Source organism: Pinus tabuliformis, chromosome X, assembly GCF_031772625.1.
Source record: "Pinus tabuliformis cultivar Carrire ecotype Pingquan chromosome X, CPIR1, whole genome shotgun sequence".
NCBI lineage: Eukaryota > Viridiplantae > Streptophyta > Pinopsida > Pinales > Pinaceae > Pinus > Pinus tabuliformis.
The window spans coordinates 388,059,105-388,084,018 of NC_142308.1; the positions used below are offsets into that span (position 1 = coordinate 388,059,105).

At 42.1% G+C, this 24,914-nt stretch overlaps 1 protein-coding gene across 3 annotated transcripts in view; it reads right to left on the reverse strand.

Moving 5' to 3' along the window:
• The window catches only part of LOC149140164 (RNA pseudouridine synthase 4, mitochondrial-like), a 190,363-nt gene that overhangs the window by 126,285 nt on the left and 39,164 nt on the right, over nucleotides 1-24,914 (reverse strand). For all 3 annotated transcript variants that reach the window (XR_016264531.1, XM_089448578.1, XM_089448579.1), the window contains exons 2-5: nucleotides 24,266-24,343; nucleotides 23,986-24,146; nucleotides 23,841-23,886; nucleotides 23,659-23,739 (exon numbers count right to left, since the gene is read on the reverse strand). Coding sequence is in view for 2 of the 3 variants with exons in the window: in XM_089448578.1 (XP_089304704.1) it covers nucleotides 23,659-23,739; nucleotides 23,841-23,886; nucleotides 23,986-24,146; nucleotides 24,266-24,343 (366 nt within the window). In the remaining variant the exon portion in view is untranslated. The remainder of the gene's footprint in view (nucleotides 1-23,658; nucleotides 23,740-23,840; nucleotides 23,887-23,985; nucleotides 24,147-24,265; nucleotides 24,344-24,914) is intronic.

Below are 24,914 nucleotides of genomic sequence, written 5' to 3' on the forward strand. Positions count from 1 at the left end.
GCATCAAAGGGTCCTAGTCAAGGGCAAGGGGAACAGAGAAAAAAGAAGGACTTGTCAGAGGTCAAGTGCTTCAGATGTGGTGAGCTCGGTCACTACAACACGTAGTGTCCTCTCAGGGAGAAGGGCAAGTCGGAGCAGCAGGACCACCAGGCAGCATCAGCTGAGATCGACAGATTGTCCTCCAGGTTGGAGGAAGACTTCGCGATGTTCGCAGATATACCTCCAGGGGTGAGGTTGGGTGATTTGGAGTTGTAGCCCCAAAGAGCTACAGTTGGGCAGGATACTTGAGGATTCCACCTCATGGATCAGTACCTTGATATAGGGGCCCACAGCATTTAGTAGCAAGATGGATCAGTGATAGTAGATGTAGTCAGTACCAGAGTGACAGTTGCAAACTCGTAACAGTCAGAGGCTGAGGAGCGCAGCGTAGTGTTGACAACAGTGCAGGGGGTTCAGTGCAAAGTTAGTAGCAGCGCAGATTCTTCAGTGATAGTGTAAAGGCTAGTAACAGTCAGAACTTGGGAGATAGATGCATCATACTGAACACAGTTGATTCAATATTTTGGATGCTTTTCAGTTGCAGATGTTACAGTTGCAGCAGAAACAGATGAGAGGGAGTTGCAGTGCAAATGCAGTGTTGGCCGCAGTATGGCAGTGTCAGCAACAGAACATATGCAGTGTATATCAGAATTGTCTAGTAGTTGGTGGGCAGTACAGTGAGACATCAGTAGCATGATAGGAGATGATGCAGAGACAGGGTGTTGTGGCAGGGTGCGCAGCACTAGAACACATTCCTCGCTAAGAGGTAGTGTTATTTTTGTAGCATCGATGTGTTCTAGCCACGAAATTTGGTGGAGAGACTAGAATACATGAGGTCTCCAAAACCTAGAAATCGTTTCTGGAAATTGCACCTAGAAGTGTCTCAATTAGATTGTTAACCATTTTTTATATATTTCCTAAGTCTAAACTTAGGGAATATGGTTAATTAATCAATATTAATTGAGATAAGGTGAGAATCATCTAGAAACTCACACAGATTGATCTAGAGATGATCCTAGCCATTTATTAAGTTTTAATCTTGGTCGTTGGTGCTCCAACAATGGATTATAAGAAGATATCGATGTGGTGATGGAGAACACACTTTTGCAGATCGATTTCCAAAGAGCAGCGACAGTTGTCGGAGAGCCAAAGATCGAAGCAGGGTCAATGAGGGGCAAGGACAGTGATCCGAAGGTAGTTTTCCAGATCTGGAAAGGCAATGGCAAGGAGGCCGAGTTATTCTTGTTACTGCTCAAACTAGCAGGGGTCCTAAAAGGGGATCCTTGGAGGGCTACTACTAGGCTAAGGGCAACAAATGGAGCAATAGCCCACTGTCACCTCGACTAAGGCTCCCTACTCTTTATAGACTTTCACTGATGGGAGGAGACCCGTTATGATGAGGATCACTAAATGGATAGACTAACGATAGGGTGAGGGGTGATCCTAGAAGCATATTCACAAGAGAGACTCAAATATGTGGCTTGCTTGCTTTGGAGGCAAGGTTTAAATCTCTCAAGGAAGGGCTTAGGTTTAGGGTATGTATCTTATAATGGAGGTTCCTAGGCCTTGAAATTCTTGTGAAAGCTTGGATTCCCCAACGATCCCTGAAGAATTACCCTTAATAGTGTATGGGACCACACGGGACCAAGTGGACTCGATAGCAAGTAAAGAGGGTAGGGTTTAGCAACCAATGATATGCTTGACCTATTCTGGAGGGGGAAAGGGACCAAAGAAAGAATTTTTAATGCAAGACAATGTGAGGGTCTGAATGATGCTTCTAGCCTAAGGAAACCAAGGGAACGATTCAATCTCGAGGCTAGGGCTTGAGATATCTCAAATCCCACAGTCAGAATTTGAGATAATTTGAGGGCAACTAGGAGACACCCCAGCGCAGTAGAGGCCAAGAGATCGAACCTTTTTGATGGGTGGTTTGCAAGATAAATGATGCCCAAGGAGACCTAAGGGGCTAACCTTAGAAAAGGAGGGAGTTGGATGAGAAAGGTTTAAGATGATCACCTTTGGGTGGACCAATGCCTAATCCTTTGGGGAGAAATGGAGTCAGGTAGAAATATGACTATGGACCTTCGAATTTTCTAGGTCAAGAAAGCCTCAAAGACAACTTAGCTTGGCACTAGTGCAACAACAAAAGCAACTTCAAAGACTTTATACTTCGTTTTGAAGAATAAATGGCTTATCAAGATGAATTTCAATAATGAAACCTCCCTAGGAACATTTGTTCATTATACATGACCCATACATGAAGCATTCACTATCCAGAAACAAAATTTCCACAACTTCGCATAAGAGATGCAACAAATAAGCCCTAGTATAGTGAAATCCTAGCGACAATGTATGTGACAAAATTAGAAAGAAATAATAGCATTGAAATGTACTTACATGTATAAGTATATATCCAACCATCCAAAAAACTTGCCATCAAGAAGCTACAAGACATATGAAAATTATCCAAACATCAAAATTCATTCCATGCTCCAAAATTTCGTCCTCCAAGAAAGATAGTGGAAGTCTCTAAAGAGATACAAGTTCCAAATCCAAGTGATGATGCTAAAATGAATCCTCATCACTTATATTTATACACTTCTAATGAGTTCGATTTAGCTACTTGGGCCTACATTAGCCCCTAGAATAAAATAATGTGCAAAACAACTAAATTTTGGTGACAAGCCCACCAAACTAGCTCATAAACAAAAGAATAAGCCTCTTAAGAGGTCAAATGATCAATAATACATGTCGTTGGGCCTTCTAAGAAGTCTGATGAAGTCCATAAGTGCCACAATGATGAATAGGACTCCCAAAAGTAGTGGACAAGGGGTTGGCCCCTTGTTCTCCAAATAATAAACCTGTGGTGCTCCCAATGGGTGTGAGGGCACACAAGTAACCTCATGGATCTCCAAGTAGATCAAAGATGCCTATAGACCATTTGTAAGGGCTCAGATGATAATGTAAGTGATGCCACATCAGCATACAAGTCCTGGGTCATCTGCCAAGTGCATGGTACAACTGTGGGGCCGATTGGGCATGGTGAACCAAGTGCATCTTCCTCGTCCAATAGGTGAATCTTGAGCAATCTCTGAACATCTCTGGGGATCCATGGAGTGTTGTCTACTGCTGTGGAGGCCCATGGCTCTCTACACACACCCTACATGTGTCAATGTAGCCCTCTAAAGGGTTAGGACCCCGTATAGGGAGACCAAACCCAAAATGGAGACCATCTGCAATCTTGCATAAGATCCAATGCGTCCCCTAGCCTTCTAGTACAACAAGTCATTTAAGGAAATCGAGTTAAAGAGCTTACAAACCATGGACAACAGGTGGGCACTTCATAATGGCATGCCCTTCCATAGTGGGCTTTAGCATGTGCTAATGTCTCCAAGCTCCAAATGGGGTTAACCAAGTACCCTATTAGGTGGTTTCTACTTTTAAAGGGGATAATATGTCCAAGGTACATCCTTCAAAGGGTGGTGGCATGTGATAAAGAGATGAATGGAGTAGGGAATGAAAGGGGCAACCCTGGGCCACATGTTGGGGTACAAGGGTAGCTAGTAAAAGGGAAACCCACACTTGGGTATATAATATATAAAAGGGAGCAATTGTGGTACACGAGCTGCCTCGGCTTTGATTTTTCCACCCTTCTTTATATGTTTTTTGCCTTTTATGATTTTTCTTTGATTAACTGCTCGGGGCTCAAGGGATAAGAGCGTGATGTGTAAGGTATAACAATGGATAGCCCTTTTAAGGTAGGGTGGTTCATTGCCCACCAGGGGTTGGTACAATCATGGGTTCCTGAATATAAATGAGGCTCATCTAGGGCCTATAGGAACTAGGGTAATGGCCATGATAATGGGGTAGAGCTCATGTATTGGCTTTTTCCCATGTGCTAAATGTGTTTGTCATTGCCATCTTTTGCATTTTGTGGTACATTTTCCTGTTAGATGTGGCAAATTATGCTTTTACTTTTCTTTTCAGCTGCATCAACCTTCGAGGCATCATTTCAAACCTGACCAAAGGTTTGGGAAAGGGGAGGGGGGGTCTAGCCCTATGTAGACCTAGTGGAGGAATGCGGACCCGGTTGGGAGAAATGATGAATGTGGTTATAATGAGTGGAAATGGAGTGATATATGTGGATGAGGGAGCGGGACCACGCAACCCAAATCAGGGTTTCCCATGCAGTATCATCCTTAAAGCCCAAAGGTCAGTAAAAGAGATCCCATGGGACTAGAGTCCAAGGTTAACATCCAAAAGAGGTCTAGGGGACAAGAGTACAGACCTAACCCACTCTTTCCGCCGAATCCTTCAATTAATCCATGTCCAGAAGTATCCATGATAAGCAAACTACAATACTCAATTAACAAATCACAAGGCATACCTTTAGGTTCAGGAGGCCCACCTTCAAACATACAATCATGACAGATGAGTGAGGGACCACATGGCTGGCTCAAGTGGCGGAGAAATGGCACAACAAGCTAGTTGGTGGTTGCAAGGGGCTATTGGTTGTTGGTTGAGGACCATCTTGGAGAAAAAAATTATCCTAGGGGTATCACCCACAAAATGGTGGGTAACAATTCCCAGAGAGGCAAAGCAGAGCACTGTGCAGTTGCTTCAGAAACAACTCGATTTTGCTAGAGAGAAATTCGTTCTCAAGCCCAAACCTCAGGCAAAGGGTTCGGAGTGTCGAAGAGGCAATTTCCTCAGCAGAGGCAGGTAAAACGACTTCATCAGAGGCAGTTTCGAGCCACACGTGTGGGAGACAGCGCAAAGGCAGTGTAGAAGGGCTCGCGCTGGGGTTTGGACGGCGAGTTTTCTAAAGGGAAGTTGTGCCGAGATTGCTTGTGGAAGAAGGGTAATTCCCTTAAGATAATTTTGGCCAAATATTCTTGTTGTTTGGTTTTCCAGTTGAGCATCCATAGATGTACTCGGATTTCACTACTGAATAATAAAATAAAACCCTCATCTGCTGCACCGGTTTTCCCGAGTTGGGTTTTTCCGGAGACATTTGTCCAAAAATAATTGTCTCATATTTTATGTGTGTGCTATAGCATTTCTCTGTTTCCAACGCTATTATTTTTCGCAGTTTTATTTGTGAAGGTTGCAGTGTGTTTATTTCAATGTTGTCATAGCAGTAAACTGAATAATTAATTTATCAGTTAAAAGAAATAATACCAGTTACTGCAATAGGATTCCATATTGGAATTTTCACAACCTATGTATACTTGAGTTCCCTTCAAGTACTTTAGAACTCTTTTTGCAGCAGACCAATGACCCACACAAGGATTTTGCATACATTTGGAGAGGATTCCAACAACAAATGAAATGTTTGGTCTAGTAGTAGTCATGTAGTTGAGACTTCCTACGAGCTGTCTATACTTTGTTGCATCCTCAAATTATTTTCCTTTAGTGGATGTGAGCTTTAAGTTCTGTTCCATTGGAGTAGTCAAAGGATTGCACTCAACCATGCCAAACTTGTTCAACAGATCTCCAATGTACTTCTTCTGAGAGAGGAATATAAACTTCAGATGTTGGGTTACTTCAATACCAAGATAGTAGTGAACATAACCCAAATTTGTCATTTCAAAACCTTTCCTCGGTTCTTTATTTATGGATGCAATGTAGTTCTCATTGTTCCCTATCATCAAAAGATCATCTACATACACCACAAGATATACAACTGTTTTGCCAACTTTCTTGACAAACAAAGTTGCATCATCAAGATCATAATGTTTGAAATTGAGTTTCAGAAGATGCTCAGTTAACTTCTCGTACTAGGCTTGCGGTGCTTGCTTGAGGCCATACAAGGATTTTACAAGCTTGCATACTTTGTGTTCTTGACCCTTCACAACAAATCCTTCTGGTTGGGACATAAAAACATTCTCTTTCAGATCTTCATTCAAGAAAGCAGTTTTTACATCCATTTGATGGACTTTCCAACCGTTATGAGCTGTCAAGGCAAAGCGTGTCTGGATGGTAGCCCATTTTGCTATGGGGGCAAAATTCTCCTCATAATCAACCCCTTCCTTTTGTGCAAAAACTTTTGCCATAAGCCTAGCTTTATGCTTGTCAAGTGAGCCATCTGCTTTATACTTGTTCTTGAAGACCCACTTGCAGCTTATTGGTTTGGTTCCCAATGGAGAATCAACCAGCTTCCAAGTTGTTAGTTTTTGTAGCATTGAATGTGTTCTAGCCACGAAATTTGGTGGAGAGGCTAGAATGCATGAGATCTCCAAAACCCAAAAATTGTTTCTAGAAATTCCACCTAGAGATGACTTAATTAGATTATTAACCTATTTTTTAATGTTTCTTAAGTCTAAACTTAGGAAAACTGGTTAATTAATCATAATTAATTAAGTCAATGTGAGAATAGTCTAGAAACTCACACGGATCGACTTCAAGATGATCTTAGCCCTTGATTAAGTTTTAATCTTGGTCGTTGGTGCTCCAACAAAGGATTATAAGAAGAAGTCGATGGGCACTTGGAGAACACACCAGAGACACTTGGAGAATTCGATTTTCCAAAGTAGCAGCAGTCAATTGCCGGAGAGTTCGAGCTTCAATGAGGAAGCAAAGTCAGTGAGGGGCAGAGACAGTGATCCGAAGAAAGTTTTTTAGATTCTGAGAGGCAACAGCAAGTGACAGAAGTGATCCACGCAGTAGCTAAAGCAGAGCAATTCAATTTAGCTGGGAGGAAGTCGATTCAGCTTCCAGAGGCCGGGAAAGTCTTCCAGAGTGCTGGAGAGTCACTTCTAGCAGCAGAGACAGGCTAGACAACTTGCTCAGAGGCAGATTTGAGCCACACATGTGGGAGGCAGCACAGGGACTGTGTAGAGGGCCTACGCTGGGGTTTGGCTGGCCAGTTTGCTGAAGGAGCCAGTGTTGGGATTGCTAGTGGGGTGAGAGAATTTTCTCTCTAATTATTTTTGTCAAATACTTGCTGATTGGATTGCCAGTTGGGCATCCATAGATTGTACTCAAATTTCACTGCTGCATAATAATAAAACCCTCAGTTGTTGCACCGGTTTTCCCAAGTTGGGTTTTTCCGGGGACATTTGTCCAAAAATAATGGTGTCAATTTTATGTGTGTGCGTGCTAGATTTTCTCAGATTCCAGCGCTATTTTCTTCTGCAGTTTATTTGTGAAAATCACAGTGTGAATTATTTGGTATTTGTCATAGCAAACTGCAAATAAATTGTTAAATAAATTAACAATTAGGAAAATAATTTCCAGTTGTTGTGATAGATTGAAATTTTCACATGGTATAGAGCATGAGTGATCAGCCAAGAAGCTCAGAAGCGGAAAAGGGAATTTCGCTGTTCAGTGGGAACAGCAAGCCGAAATTCCTAGAGGTTGCGCAGTTCATTGACAGGTAAGCCGAATTGCTGGGGCAAAAATTCAATTTTCAGTTGCAGGTTGGCAGAAAAGTCGAGTTGCCTGGGATAGTGATTCCAACAATCAGAGGGAGCAGTAGCAGCTCAGATTTTCGCTGAGCAGATTCCTTGGTTGGATGCAAAGGGTTTTGCAGCAACAGAATCAGCGTCGGGTGGAAGAGAAATTGCACACACAAAGGGAGATTTCTCTCAGAGGGTTTCTAGCCAAGAAATTTGATTTTCCCAGTCGCAGATTGGCAGTAGCAACTAGCAGATCTACGCATTCCAGGAGGGAGTGCGAGTAGCAAAGCAAAAACCAAGTAGAGGAAGAGGGAGTTTCCTAGATATGGCCACAGCAGGGCTTAAAGATCAGGATAAGTTGTATGGAGCTTCCAACTACATCATCTAGAAGGCTAGGATATCCTTCCTTCTAGATGAATATGGCCTGAAAGCCTACATAGATAATGTGGTGGCAGTTCCCCAGGATGTGAATCAACTCAAAGAATACAATGAGGAGATGGCAAGGGCAAAGCAATTGATCTTGGACGGAGTCTGAGATCATATAGCCTCACATTTGGCAGACAAAGGTACAGCCAGAGAAATGTGGGTAGCTCTCTCCACGCTATATCAAAGTTCTTTCGAACAGCGGAAGATGTCCCTGGAAGAAAAGCTCAGATGCAGAAGGGAGAAAACATAGATCCCTTCCTCACCAGAATTCAAGAGGTCTGGATCAGCGTGCAGTTGTTGGGGCAGTGCCTCAACCATCAGAGCTAGCATGGTTAGCACTAAACAATGTCTCAAAGGATTGGCAAGTCTTCGACCAAAGTATATTGGGCAGAGACACGTTACCTAGATAGGACAATATGTGCGCTGATTTGCAGCAAGAGGGAATGAGGCGAGCTTTGCTTAAGAGCTCCATCAGTGGCAGCAGTAGCAATGGATCGAAGGGTGTGAAGGAGGAGGAGAATGTGGCCCTGGCATCGAAGGGTCCCAGTTAGGGGCAGGGGGAGTAGAAAAAGAAGAAGGACCTGTCAAAGGTCAAGTGCTTCAGGTATGGTGAATTTGGCCACTATAGTACCCAGTGTCCTCTCAAGAAGAAGGACAAGCAGGAGAAGCAGGACCAACAGGCAGCATCCACGGAAATAGACAAGCTTTCCTCTAGGCTAGAGGAAGAGTTTGCTATGTTTGCAGATATACCTCCAAGAGTGAGGTGGGGTGATTTGGTGTTGTAGCCCTAGAGAGCTACAGAGAGTGAGCAAGGTCCTTGAGGAGTCCACCTCATGGATCATTACCTGGCTATGGGGGCACCCACATTATTCAGTAGTAGGATGGATCAGTGACAGTTGATGCAGTGAATACTAGAGTGACAGTTGCAGACTAGTAGCAGTCATATGCTGAAAAGCGCAGTGCAGTGTTAACAGTAGAGAAGGTGGCTCAGTGTAGAGTTAACAGCAACGCAGATTCTTTAGTGATAGTGCAGAGGCTAGTAGCAGTCAAGACTCAGAAGACAGATGCATCATACTGAACACAGACAATTCAGTATTTTGGATGCTTCTCAGTTGCAGTGTTTGCAGTTGCAGCAGCAACAGATGAGAGGGAGTTGCAGTGCAGATGCAGGGTTGGCAGCAGCATCGCATTGTCAGCAACAGCATAGATGTAGCATCAGAGTCACACAGTGTTTGGTGGGCAGTAGTGGCCAAACATCAGCAGCGTGATTGCAGATGATACAAAGACAGAGTGTTGTGGCAGGGTGTGCAACACTAGAACACAGTCCTCGCTAAGAGTGGATGTTAGTTTTTGTAGCATCAGATGTGTTCTAGCCACGAAATTTGGTGGAGAGGCTAGAATGCATGAGATCTCCAAAACCCAGAAATCGTTTCTGGAAATTCCACCTAGAGATGACTTAATTAGATTATTAACCTATTTTTTAATGTTTCCTACGTCTAAATTAAGTCAAGGTGAGAATCATCTAGAAACTCACACCAATCGACTCCAAGATGATCCTAGCCCTTGATTAAGTTTTAATCTTGGTCATTGGTGCTCCAATAGAGGATTATAAGAAGAAGTTGATTGACACTTGGAGAACACACCAAAGACACTTGGAGAATTTGATTTTCCGAAGTAGCAGCAATGAGTTGTCGGAGCGTTTGAGCTTCAGTGAGGAAGCAGAGACAATGATCCGAAGGAAGTTTTCCAAATCTGAGGAGGCCGCAGCATGTGATAGAAGTGATCCATGCACAAGTAGCACAAGGACTGTGTAGTAGCTAAAGTAGAGCAATTTGATTTAGCTGGGAGGAAGTCGATTCAACTTCCAGAGGCCAGGAAAGTCTTCCAGAGGGTCGAAGAGTCACATTCAGCAGCAAAGACAGGCTAGATGGCTTGCTCAAAGGTAGATCCGAGCCACACGTGTGAGAGGCATCAGAGGGGCTGCGCAAAGGGCCTATGTTGGGGTTTGGACAGCTAGTTTTCTTAAGGAACGAGTGTTGGGATTGCTAATGGGGTGAGAGAATTTTCTCTCTAATTATTTCTATCAAATACTTGTTGATTGGATTGCCAGTTGGGCATCCATAGATTATACTCATATTTCACTGTTGCATAATAATAAAACCCTCAGCTACTGCATCGATTTTCCCAAGTTGGGTTTTTCCAGGGACATTTGTCCAAAAATAATGGTGCCATTTTTATATTTATGTGCTAGATTTTCTCAGATTCCAACGCTATTTTCTCCGCAGTTTATTTGTGAAAATCACAGCGTGAATTATTTGGTATTTGTCGTAGCAAACTGCCAATAAATTAACAATTAGGAAAATAATTCCCAGTTGTTGTGATAGATTGAAATTTTCACATAGGTGTCATTCTTTATCAAAGCATCATATTCTTTCTGCATCGCTTCTTTCCATTCATCATGACAAGCTGCTTCTTTGAAGGAATTTGGTTCAAAATATGTAGACAAATCCAGTTCACAATCATAAGAAACATCCATATCAACATTGGAATCAGGATCGTCTACATCACCTCCAATTTGTCTAGTTGAGCTTCTTGTTCACGTCTTTCCAACCTCATCAGGACGAACACTTTCAAGTGTCTTTGTCAGCCATTTTGGAGGACCTTTCTGAGATGGCCCAGGTTGCTCAGTTGACTAAGATGGGGTTGAATCAAGATTTAGTCTCCCAATTCTATCAATCACATCACTCAAAGTGTCATCAGTGGCTGGAGCTTCATGCGGGGGAGAAAGTGCTTGAAAAGGAGATTCCATAGATTGATCCCTTCATGCGGGGAAGAGAGTGCTGCAAAAGGAGATTCCATAGATTGATCCCTTCATGCAGGGGAGAGAGTGCTTCAAAAGAAGATTCCATAGATTTATCCAGTATAGTGATCCCCCCTTCAAGATGTGGAATTTCATTATCAAACTCTTGAAAAGACTTTGCATGTCTAAATCTATCCAAGTGATCAAGCTGTTGCTCAACAATGTTGTCAGCCTTGGAAGATTCAAGAAAGATCACATCTCTAGATATTATAAACTTCCTTCATCAAAGTAAAAGTACTTACCTAGTCTATGGGATCCCCTATGAGAGATGCTTTCACATTGGGATCTAGATTTGAAGGACTCTATAAAGTCACTGGAAGACCTCTTCTAGCAATGGTCCATGACACTAATCATCAAAGCGAGTTGTGGCATCGAAGATTGGCACATCTACATTATGAAGCTCTTCCGAAATTGAAGAAGTTGGTCTCTGGGATCCCTGATGTTCAAGCTCAACATGATGGAGTATGTCCAGGATGTGCTAGTGGAAAGAAGACAAGGGGACCATTCCCCTCTAGCAAGAATAAGACTAATGACATCCTCCAACTCATTCATTCTAACATATGTGGACCAATGCCCGTACATTCTCTTGGTGGCCATCTCTACTACATAACCTTCATCGATGATTTCTCAAGGAAGACATGGATATATTACTTGAAGCATAAGGATGAGGCCTTCGATATGTTCAAGGACTTCAAGGCTTTGATCGAAAATCAAACAGGGAAGAAAATTAAGGTCTTCAGGTCTGACAACAGTGGAGAGTACATTTCAAATGAATTCATAGATTTTTGTAAGAAGGAAGGTATCAAGAAGGAGACTATTGTGCCCTATAATCCCGAACAAAATGGAGTGGCTAAGAGAAAGAACAGGTCTATTGTGGAAGTTGCCCGAGCCATGCTCCATGATCAAAAGTTGTTGAAGTTCCTTTGGGGTGAAGCAACGAATACAATGGTATATGTTCAAAACAGGGTTCCTCATCAAGCATTGGACAACAAAACTCTCGAAGAAGTATTCACAGGTGTCAAACCCAACATTGGTCATCTCTGGATATTTCGCTGCCTCGTATATTTTCCGTGTGCCGAAAGACAAAAGAAACAAGCTAGAAGCCACTGGAAGAAAAGGTACGTTTTTTGGGTATTGTGAAGATTCCAAAGCATTTAGAATATATATTCCTGGTCAAAGGAAGGTTGAAATTAGCAGGGATGTAACATTCGATGAAGATGTTGCCCTTGGAAAAGCAAGGGACCTTCCTCTACCTCTTCCTCCTGAGAAGAAAAGTGTTGATATGCCAAAATCCAAGAGAGATATTGTTGATGATCCCATGGAGCCCATGGACCCCTTGGATCCTCCTCCATGTGATCTCCCTGCCAGGAAGAGGCCACTTTGGCTTTGTGACACATTACAAGATGCCACGAGACATGCTACTGCTCGTGGAACCTTTAAGGAAATCAAGAAGTTGTGCGGGTATCAAGGATATGTTGTAGCGATGAGCAATATGATTCAAGTTGAACCTCACACCTTTGAAGAAGTCGTGAAAGAACAAGTCTGGAAGGATGCTATGGCCAAAGAATATGAATCCATTATGAAGAATGACGTATGGGATGTTGTGCCGAGAGCAGAAGGAAAATTTGTCGTGACTTCAAAATGGCTATTCAAGATCAAGCATGGACCTAATGGAAGCATTGAGAAATATAAGGTGAGGTTCATGGCAAGAGGATTCTCCCAGAAAGAGGGAGAAGATTACGATGACATCTTTGCTCTTATGGCCCGATATACGACCATTCACTCAATAGTTGCCCTTGCTACAAGTCAAGGATGGACCCTTTATCAGATGGATGTGAAGACAACATTCCTTCATGGCATGTTACAAGAAGAAGTTTACAGCCACAGGGATTTGAAGTGAAGGACTGAAAGACACATGTTTGCAGGTTGAAGGCATTGTATGGCTTGAAGCAAGCCCCCAGAGCATGGTACACCCGCATAGATAGTTACCTGGTGAAGCTTGGATTCACAAGAAGCAGTGTCGATCCCAACCTCTACTTCAAGGTGGTCCAAGGTATGCCCTTGATTTTGGTTTTATATGTTGACAATTTAGTTTTGACAGGTAGTGAGCCCCTGATGATCGAGTGTAAGAGGGAGTTGGCCTCTGAATTCGAGATGAAGGACCTTGGACTCATGCACTACTTTCTATGCCTTGAGGTGTGGCAAAGGCCCAATGAGATTTTCCTTTCACAAGGAAAATATGTCGTGAAGTTGTTAGAAAGATTTGGAATGACAGAATGCAAGTCCCTAGCCACACCGATGGAAATGAATTTCAAAAAGCTATGTGGAAAAGTTGCAGGACCTAATTTGGCGAATCCATCTGAGTATAGATAGTTGATTGGGGCTTTGATGTTCCTAATGAACACTCGTCCAGACATATGCTATGCAGTGAACACCCTAAGTCAATTTCTAACAAAGCCTCTTCATGCACATTGGGTTGCTACCAAACATATTCTGAGATATTTGCATGGGATGATTGCCCTTGGTTTGAGATACAAGGCCAGAAATGTGAGACTTCGTAGATACACCGATGTTCACTGGGCAGGAAACGTTGTTGACAGGGAGAGCACTTCAGGATGTTGTTTCAGCCTTGGATCCGCCATGATATCTTTGATGAGCAGGAAAAAAATTCCATAGCTTTGAGCACCGCCGAGGCAAAGTATATTGTCGCTAGCTTGGCTAGTTGTGAAGCAATTTGGTTGAGGAAGCTCTTTGGAGAGTTGTTTGAGCAGGTCCTGGACACTACAGTGATATATTGTGACAACAAGAGTGGGATCCAATTGGCAAAGAATCATGTATTTCATGACAAGTCCAAGCATATAGAGATCATGTATCATTATATTCGAGACATGGTGTAGAGAGGAGCCACTAGACTCCATCACATATCAACAGACCAGCAAACAGTTGATATTCTCACTAAAGCTTTGTCGAAAGGGAAATTCTTGGTCTTCAGAGAGCAGCTTGTATTGATGGATGTGACCCCTCTAGATAAGGGGCTTCGTTGATCGAGAACCCTAAGCATAGATCTTCCCCCTTAATTGAGCTACCAAGGTGGCAATGGAGCGTTGAGGGCTCCTGGGGTTAAGGAATCTCTGGAAAATAGGTGTGCATGGTCCCTACTGTTGCAGTGGGTCGAGTATCTCTCCTATTGCCACCCATAGGGTGTGCGTGATCCTTGTTCATTGTGATAAGTCGGGTATCTCCCCTTATCTTGGTCTAGCAGAGTATACCCTGGTTGGCATCATACCCACAAGTCGAGCTTGTTGGGATTGACCCTCCCCGTCTAGCCAACAGGTTGAAGAAGCTTGGGGCGTGTGATCCTTACCTTTGGTAAGTCAAGTATCTCACCTAAGCTCGGATTATGATGCAAGTGTTCTACCACATGACTCTTGAGGGTCATTGTTGGGAAGATTGGTAGGCAATAGGATGGATGTGATCCTTACCTCTTATAGCAAGTGGTATCTCACCCATTGATTGCATAATGGGATGGTTGTGATCCTTGCTCGGTAAGTTGTATCTCACCTATTGCTTAATACAGAGGGTGGTAGTTGAAGCTCCCCTATGATTCTTCTTCTTTAGATTCGAGAATGATTCAGCAAATAGAGATGGGACATAATTTGATACTTGCGATGATCACATGATGCAGTTGGAATTTCTCCCTAGCTGAGAGGGAGTGTTAATTGGAAACTTAATGACAAATTCCAATCATTGGACTAGATTCCTCTTTCCGAGAGGACCAAAATTGACTTTTGAAGCACTGAATTTGGATAAGGGAAAGTGTATTTTTGAAGTCAAGCCCACAATGACACATTTGATCAAGTCGGCCTAGAAGCTAAATGACCCCTCCTCCAACACATATAAATACAAGTGACCTCAAGCTCATTTGGACATCACATCACATCATCTCTTCTTCTCTCTCTCAATCTGATTGGTTCGTACAAGTCTGAAGCGACACTTTTTCACATGTGTGGGCAAGAAAGAGGGCAAATTTCAAGTGGTCGAAAATCTAAAGCTAATATGCACTTTGACCAGCGTTGACTTTGACCTTTTGAGTTGATTTTGGGTTCGATCTTTTGGGAGAATTTTTGTTTGGGCAGGCCACATTGTCTGGCACAAAAACCAAGGCTTTGGAGCAGTTTGACTTGGGTTGACGCGGGAAAAATTGCAGACTTTGATTGCAGAAGTTTTCTCTCTCATTTGACTGAGTTTGACTAGGTTTTCTTGGACTGTTTTCGTTGACTTTGACCAACATTTGAGGTCGAGTTGGAGGATTGTTGACCAAACTCTTGGAAGGTTGAATTGGCCATTGACTGGTTAGGGAAATCTGACTGTTGTTACTTGTTGACCTTAATTGCAGATTATAATAGTTGACTAGATTTGACTTTTCTTCATTAGCATTTTTGGATCTTGGATGGTTGATTTGTTGGATAAATCAAACTTTGACTTTGACTCTCATTTATGGATTTGTGCTCCTTGTACTCTCTGCTGAACATTTTATGACAATCTAATGGAAGAAGAATTTTCAAAGGGTTTTCCCCCTTGTAGGGTTTTCCCTAGTCTTTGACCAAATTGGTGTCTCTTGTTGATGTTCTTGATTGCCTCCTATTGCCATTGCAATTACTGTTTTATCTTCGATACTGTTGATTATTAGAAGAATTAAATTATTGTTGAAAAGATTGCTTATTGAAGAAGTGAATTGGGCTAAAGTAATGAAAATAGCATAGAGCAGTGGAAAATTAACATCCTACAGTCCATATGCCCTAGATTGTGAAGGAACTAGTCCATCTCTCTTGTGGTAATCTCCTAAATTATAAAAATCATTTTTCTTTTTGTTTTATGGAGACCTAGTTGAACAACTTCTCTTGGGCAGAATTGGAATGTGATGTGATAACTTTTCATGGATGCCTATGGTGGATCTTGGATGATGCAAAGTGGAGTAAGTTTATTTACTTCATCTTGGTATTATATTTTATTAGATGAATGTTCATGTGCTAAGTTAGCTTTTTTGGCATTCACTTCATTGTCCTTGTTGAACTAAACCTTTCTTCTAAGTATTTGAGGAACAAATATAGTTCTCCCTTTCCCTTAATCATCTTGAAAATTTGAGAACCTTGATCTCAAACCCTTGGGTAAGTTAGTTTATTCAAACTAGTTTTATTGGGATCTTGCTATCTCTCCATGGAAACTATAAATGTTTGATTCCTAGACTCCATATGCCCTAGATTGTGAAGGAACTAATCCATCTCTCTTGTAATAATCTCCTAAATTACAAAAATCGTTTTCCTTCTTGTTTTATGGTAAATTAGGGTTTATTTACAGCAAAATCTTGTACTTTCAGCATTAAATGACTTAATGATCTATGCCCTAGGGTTACACATTGTTGAAAAGTGTATTGGATAAGTGAAATTGTTGGTTTATATGCATTTTTCAACCATTTTCTAGGGTTGACGTCAAGGTTTTATTTGTTGTTATATCCCTTACTAACAATCAAATATCGATGTATTTTATTTCCTAATTTGCTCTTGTATTTAGCCTTCATTTTTCACTTGTTTATCATAGTATAAAGGGCTAAATTTGCTGATGTTATAAATTGTTGTATTGGTGAAAATTGTTGATTTTAAGCCCTAGTTTATAGCATCCTTAAGTGTTTTCTTGATTTGGTGTGTTTGGGAACCCTATTTGAGCCTATTAGGTCAACCATAGCCTATAGATTGAGCCATAGCTACCTTGAAACCAAATCTAAAATTTACTCCTTCATCCACCTCAAACCCTAACTGTTTATACCTATATCCAGTGGATTTTCATTGTAGAATCCTTAGGGGTCACTTAACATAAGGTCCTTGGGTTCCTTGATCCCTAAACCCTACCAGGGAAGCCTCACTAAAACAAGGGTAGTAGTTGTTATGGGGGTAAACCATACTTATAGATTGAGCCATAGTTACCTTGAACACAAATCAGAAATTTACTCCATCCACCTCAAACCCTAACAAGTTATATCTATATCCGATGGATTTTCATTGTAGGGTGCTTAAGGGGCACTTAGTTTAAGATCCTTGGGTTACTCAACCCCTAAGCCCTACGAGGGAAGCCTCCCTTGTGTTGGTCTGTGTCCATCACTAAAATGAGGGGACTAGTTGCTAACGTGACAATGGTAACACTCCCATGTGTTGCACATTGTCTAGGTCACCCAATGAAGCTTCGCACAAGGTGCTAGATTTTGTTGTATTAAGATCCTATGGTTCTTCTAGTTGGACCTTTGTAGTGGTGATAGTAACATTGGGTCACACATCAATGATTTATTTTTCCCTATTTATGCAATTTGGTAGCACAGAAAAATAAAAGTTTGAGGCTTTCATCTTAGGGAATGACAATTTTCTACCATGACATTTGCAAATTTTGTGCCAAAGGGTTTATGATTGTCAAACCATTTTCCTATGTCTTTTGCTTAATGGTTCTTCCTTGCAAGTTGCTTTGATTTGTTCTCAAGAAGTTAGTTATTCTTGCTCTATCCTTTGTTTTTAGAATCAGGGCCACCTTTACCCTTCTTTTTGGATGTATCTATGTCAAACCATTGTGGTATTTGAGAAAGAAGTGTTGCTCAAATTCCTTAATACCAACTTTTACATACAGAGTATGGAAGACATTTGTGTACTCCAACACAATCTATCCCTTCCCCTATTGCAAGTTTGTCCATCTCCTTAAGGGTATCCAAAAAAATAACTAGTGGGATTTATCCCATTTGTTTCAAAATCATCTCTAGGATGTTGTGCACGGTGAGTGTCCCACAAATGTTTAACATGAGAAAGGGACTCAACAATTGCAATGGTAATATTCTCACTATTGTAAAAGTTGTAAACAAAAAAAAATCCTCTAAATAATCTAACCATTTCACTAAAACTTCTACACTTAACCTTGTTTGCAAAGAATGGGATTTCAAAATTAACTTTTACCTTGAAGGGTGTCTTTCCTCTAAAATCACTGCTTATCGAAGGTGCATTCATCATTGTTGGGAGTCATCAGAGGATCTAGACAAATTATCCATCATCTCATTCCTTTGTTGCTCAAGTGCTTCCTAGAGAACTAGCTTGATAGGATCTATTACTATGTCATCTTTCTTTCCATCCACTATCTGAGGTCACTTGGACAGGCAAGTAAGATCTTCACTTGACTTGATTAGCTCAAGGCCCAACTCCTCATACCATGATATCATTGGGAATGCATGGAAAAACATTATAAAGTAGATTGCTTTAATACCATTGATTTGTATTATTTTCAAAATGAAAAGAAATAACACACTATTTCATAATAGAAAACACAATGGAACACACCATATGCAGTGAAAACCAAATACTATTAATGAATCAACACATTATAATATACACAGCATACATAGTTGCTAGAATGGTGGTAGCCCATCTCCATGAAGAGATGTGACAACTATGCTCATTCCCAAAAAGTGTTGATTTGGGGTAGCATCGGATGTGCTCTAGCCATGAAAATTGGTAGAGAGGCTAAAGCACATGAGATCTCCAAGACCCGAAAATGGTTTGGACAGATTGTACCCAATGTGGGAGATATTAAAATAATTAATATTTTTAATGGAGTTCCTAAGTCTAAACTTAGGAAAAAATAAAATATTAATGGGTATTAATATAACACTGGGTTAGACGTTCCAAAAGTCATGGATCAAGCTAAATCTAATCTTAGTCGTTGATTAGAGATTTAATCTAGGCCGTTGAAGGAAAAGTATAAGAGGAAGCTTGAGGGTCAGTTGGAGAATACACCCAAGTGATCAGTCATTCGATTTGCTAGAACGGAGTTGCTAAGCAAAGTCGAATAAGTGATCAGCAATGAAGGGCAGTGAGTACAAGAGAGAGAGGCAGAGATAGTGCTGAGAGACCAGCGCAGAGGCAGAGGGCGAGACGTAGCAGCCAGAGCAGGGCATGCAAAGCCAAGTAGAGACAGCGCAGAGGCCAAAGGGCCTGCGTCATCCATGCAAAGGGCTGCAGGAGTGACGCAGAGGGTCCCAGAGGTTGCACAGTGCCTCAGAGGGCTGACACAGAGGGTTCTGAGGCTGACGCAGAGGGTTCTGAGGCTGATGCAGTGCTTCAGAGTTAGTGGAGAGGGTTTCGTGGGACAGGTTTTCTGAATACCTGTTTCCGAATAGAGAGGTATTACTGCCGGTTGTTTTTCTCTGTTGGGTGAGCCAGTGTGGCACCCAGTTGTACTAAAGGAAATACTGCATAATAATAAACCCTCAGAATAGTTGAAACAATTTTCCTGCATTGGGTTTTTCCAGGGACATTTGTCCAAAAATAACGGTGTCACTTGTGTGTTTGTTTTATTTCAGTTGTTGATCTATAGATGTTGAGATTGTATTGTGTTTATTTCATTATTTATATGTTTTAAATAACTTGTTTAAGATTAACAAGTAGAATAAACAAACCAGAAGAATATAGATTAAATTTATAATAAATAGACTTAGAAATTTCAACATGGTATCGGAGCGTAGTTGCAGATCACAGGAGAGCTGAAGGCATCAACTAAGCAAAGCATTTGCAGCAGAATCAGCTGTCCCGAGTGACAAAAGCTGATCCTTGCAAAAATCCACAGAAGAAGGGTTGACGTAGAGGGACTACGTCATCAGTCTGGGCCAGAGAGAGGCCATCGCAGAGGCTGAGGAGGGCAAAAAAAGGCTCACGCATAGCCACGCAGAGACCAGGAGGGTTGACGCAGTTGGCTGAGAGCGTTGTTTTGCCAATGCCAGAATTGCTCAAATCCTAGAGGCTCAGTCCTTCAGTAGCTGGGGCATAGGAAGCTGAGGGCAGTTTGCAGGAGTGACGCTGGTGGGGTACTGTGCGCAGAACAATACCTAACAGGGCAAAACCAAGGTAGAGGAAGTTGCTACCGAGGCGGATTTCTAGCCAAGGAATCTAGATCAGTGTTGCAAGTGCACAGAAGATCGGAGAGGTGCAACTTGACGATTGGCAGGAGGATTTCCAAAAGGGAAATCGTGACTCAGAGGGAGTCCAGCAGAGAACTTCCAGGCGGGAAGTAGAGAGACTCAGTAGGAGTCGAAGAGAGAACTTCCGGAGGGAAGTAGAGAGACTCAGCAGGAGTCGAAGAGAGAACTTCCAGAGGGAAGTAGAGAGACTCAACAGGAGTCGAAGAGAGAACTTCTGGAGGGAAGTAGAGAGACTCGGAGGAGTCGACAGAAGAGCAAAGAGATGGCCATGAATGGGCTGAGGGATCAGGACAGGCTGGACAGGGCGTCCAACTTTGTGGTCTGGAAGGCCAGGATCCTGTCCATTCTAGATAGACATCGCATCAAGGCCTTCGCCTTGAGAACAATGGCAATCCCAGTTGACCCAGCTGAAAATGAAAAGTTCGAGGAGGCAATGGCTAGGGCAAAGTGCATCATCCTTGATGGGGTCAAGGATCATGTGGTCCAACATATTGCCAAGAAGGAGACGACAAAGGAAATGTGGGACACCCTGAAGAAATTGTACTAGCATACTTCCGTGCAAAGGAAGATGTTACTTGAGAATCAGTTGCGGTCATACCAGATGCAGAAGGGGGAGCAGATAGATCACTTCCTCGGTCGGTTGAAGGAGATCCGAGACCAACTGACTTCCATAGGGGCCACGCCAAATGAAGAGATGTTGGTGAGGACCGCACTTAACGCAGTCTCCGAGGAGTGGGAGACATTTGTCCAGAGCATACTGGGTAGGGCGGATCTTCCAGATTGGGAAGAATTGTGGGCGGCTCTTCGCCAAGAGGAGATCAGGTGGTTGAGCAAGACGGGAAGTAGCAACAAAGGAGTCCGGATCAAGAAGGAAGAGGAAGAGGATGCAGCTCTGGCATCTGCAGGAAAGCAGGAGAAGAGGAAGAAGAAGGACCTCTCCAAGGTCAAGTGCTTCCACTGTGGGGAACTAGGTCATTATGCGAACCAGTGTCCGAGGAAGAAGAACAAGGGAGAGGCGTCTGACTCTAAGGCAGCACCAGCGAAGGCGGAGAAGGAGGTCGAGGAGGATGACAATTGTGCCATGAGTGCTCATGTACCTCTAGAGAAGAGGTGGGGAGACATCGAGCTGTAGTCAGGAAGACTACAGGCGATGAGGGGTAGGATCCTTGAGGTACCCAACCTCTTGGATTATACCTTGCTACAGGAGCCCCAAAGAGAGAGTAGCAGGATTGGCGGATGTCGGTAGAAATGGATGCGGATGAAGCGACAGAGAGTGCTACAGTGCAGGAGTCCCCAAGCAGCGCGAGGCTAGCAGGCTGCAACAATGCGAGAGGCACAAAGAGTGTTACACAAGTGCAGGATGGCACAGAGAGGTGTGCAACAGTCCGAGATCAGGGAGTTGTTGCAACAGCGCGGATGTCAGTAGAGGGAGCACTTGTTAGCGGCAGAGGGAGCTTCAGCATCAGGAGGGTTTCTAGCCTGACAGGGATGTCAGTAATTGGGTGAATCAGTTATTTACTTCTTAGTAACTGAGTCGCAGTGCAGTTGCACAATGCAGCATGATGAGAGGGGGTTGCAGTGCAGACGCAGTGTTGGGAGAAAGGACCAGCAACAACACAGATGCAAAGGGAGTTGTCGTACGGATGCAATGGTGGCAGTGGCAAGGCCATGGGCAACAGTACAGGATGCAACAGTGCAGAGGATGTTGGGTGGGGAGGCCTAGCATCAGCACAGGTACCGGTGCCAGATAATCAAAGTGATGCTCAATGAGGAGTATTACTAGAGCACAGTCCTCGATAAGAGGGAGTGTTGATTTGGGGTGGCATCGGATGTGCTCTAGCCATGAAAATTGATGGAGAGGCTAAAGCACATGAGATCTCCAAGACCCATAAATGGTTTGGATAGATTGTACCCGATTTGGGAGATATTAAAATAATTAATATTTTTAATGGAGTTCCTAAGGCTAAACTTAGGAAAAAATAAAATATTAATGGGTATTAATATAAAACTGGGTTACAAGGTTCCAAAAGTCATGGATCAAGCCAAATCTAATCTTAGCCATTGATTAGAGATTTAATCACGGTTGTTGAAGGACCAACAGGAAAAGTATAAGAGGAGGCTTGAGGGTCAGTTGGATAATACACCAGAGTGATCAGTCATTCGATTTGCTAGAGTGGGGTTGCTACGCAAAGTCGAATCAGTGATCAGCAGCGAGGGGCAGTGAGTACTAGAAAGAGAGGCAAAGATAGTGTTGAGAGACTAGTGCAGAGGCAGAGAGCGAGACGCAGCAGCGAGAGGAGGCCACATAGAGCCCAGCAGAGACAACGTAGAGGCCAGAGGGCCTGCCTCATCCACGCAGAGCGCTGCAGGAGTGACGTAGAGGGTCCCAGAGGCTGCACAGTGCCTCAGAGGGCTGACACAAAGGGTTCTGAGGCTGATGCAAAGCAGCAGGAGGCTGACGCAGTGCTTTAGAGCTGCTAGAGAGGGTTTCGTGGGACAGGTTTTCTGAATACCTATTTCCGAATAGAGAGGTATTACTGCCAGTTATTTTTCTCTGTCGAGTGAGCCAGTTTGGCACCCAGTTGTACTCAAGGAAATATTGCATAATAATAAACCCTCAGAATAGCTGCACTGGTTTTCCCGCATTGGGTTTTTCCGGGGACATTTGTCCAAAAATAATGGTGTCACTTGTGTGTTTGTTTTCTTTCAGTTGTTGATCTGTAGATGTTGAGACTATATTGTGTTTATTTCGTTATTTATATGTTTTAAATAACTTGTTCAAAATTAACAAGTAGAAGAAATAAACCAGAAGAATACAGATTAAATTTCTAATGGATAGACTTAGAAAGTTTAACAAAAAGTCCCATAACAAGAGGCTGCAACTACATTTTATCCTAATACCAAAACCCTTAACCCTAGGACCTAATGTGGCAAAAGAAATGCGGGCCCCAAGAAGCCTAGTTGGAAAATCAACTCCCCACAACCATAACTTTCACATATGAACTTGTTTGGGGCATCTATGGACAATTACAAACTTTACTTTGAGCTCTACAAGTTGGGCCAAAGATATCACCAAAAATGCATGGGAAGGGCACCAAAAGTTCGTCATAAGTTAAAATACCAGCAAAACTGGCAAGATTCAAGACCAGTTTTGATCTGGTAGCAGAATGGGACAGCCACTTGAATAGTGGGGATCCTAGAGGAGACATCTCCAACCCCTACTCCCTGTTAGGTTTTCTAGTAGTCCATGTTTTTATGTCAAGAAGTGCATTTGTTAGAAGCAAAAGCTGAAAGTATGGTCCAATGGCTATATGATCTACACCTCTTCTTCCAGGTATCACATTAATGGCATGGACCACATCATGAACAACTAAATGTGCTGGAAAATCCATGCAAAAGCATTAGGTACAATGCTACATATAACACATAATGTAGACATTATGAGCATGACTACATAAGGAACATATATGAATGCAAAGCGCTCATCAGGCATGATTATGAGTCAGAGTCACTTCCCTGTTATCTCCTTGCATAAAATGACCAGTGACCATGTGGTACTGCTTGATGGAAGACAGTCCCCACTAGGAACAGTTTTCCCTAATGAGATAACTATCCATTCTCTGACAGTGCATAAGGGAATCATCTAATTCATTTCTTGTGTAAGTTTGCATGCACAAAGCTGCTACTACTACTTGCTTCTTTGTGCTACTGTTTGAAGTCTAGGGACCTAGGCTTTAACATCATTTTCCAACATTGATCATCGTTCATCATTTTTATAGCAAATGTGTTCTTAAACTAAAGCCAGACCATTTTAATGATCAAATAGCAGGAAGAAAGAGACAGTTATCCTGACATAGCAAACTTGTTTTGTATCATCTTTGGGAAAATCGACCTGGGAAAGATGAAATCCCTCTATGCATCAGACATACCAATCTAGGACCCTCTTTATAATCATATCTTAATGCTGCAGCTGCCAATACATCCACGCTTTTTCTGATACCAGGGCCACCCTGTAGCAAAAATAAAATGATTAGTGTACACGACATGATGCACCATAAAAAGAACATAACCAATGATTCTGTAAAAGCAAGTGCAAGAAAAAAAGACACACCTGAACTGGTAAACCTGGAGGCTTGTTTAAGACAATAATTGCTGAATCCTGAAATTTCAGATCATTATAATTAGTCTGTGCTCAGCCAATTGCCAATAAAATGCAATTCTGAAGACCAAAATTAGAAAACAAAGTTTGAGAGTTTTCCTTGTATATTTCAAGACTTTGTAGGTATTCTATTTCATCTGCATTTGGACTGAAGGTTTCCTTTTTTACAGGACTATCCTTCTTAGGAGATTTAGCCTTACAGACAGTTCCTGGCAAGTATAGTTTTGTCCCTGGTTCCATCATTTTGTCTGCTGATACCTGCCATTAAACAATATGTGAATACAGAGAAGACACTGAAAAAATGGGATTAAGTATCTTAGCCACAGAGTAAATGAAAAATTATGTATGACATGTCATCTGTACAAGTTAAAGCAGACCCGTTTTAACTGTAGTTTCTGCTCATCTTGCTGGAACTGAGAAGAAGAGTCCATTTCCTTCAAGCATTCCATTCTAACCTGCAAATTGACCAAATCATCAAACTATTCGTAAATGATAGATCACAATTCACTTATCCTTTTGAAACGATTGAATGAACTAAAACAAGGGAGGAAAACAAAAGTGAATTTGTGTTTTTCTCAACTGTTGGAAGTTAAACGATCATCATCAAAGTGAGACATAAATATTGAATTTATACACTCATCCAGTCACTGAAACCCATTATAGACTACTCAGAAATGAAAAGACGGAGAAGCATAAAGTTAAGAAAATAATTGAATTTTTTAAGATCATAAGATAAATAGGTTTGAGATCCGTTACATTTGTACCAAGACGGTACATCCAAAAGCATATAAAATTGCTTTTCAAGAGCCAATATGATCAAGAAGTTAGAACATTATTCTTCATAATGAGATTCTAGAACACATTGAATAAGACCAGAACAACACCCTTTGGCTCAACCTTAGACAGCATTTAAAGTTTTATTTCCCTCTTTTATTGTCTCTTAAAGATGGATGGAAAAATTTTGAAGTTTTCAATACAGATACAAAAAAAATGAGCAATAATATAATCAGAGCTGTACGTGGTATG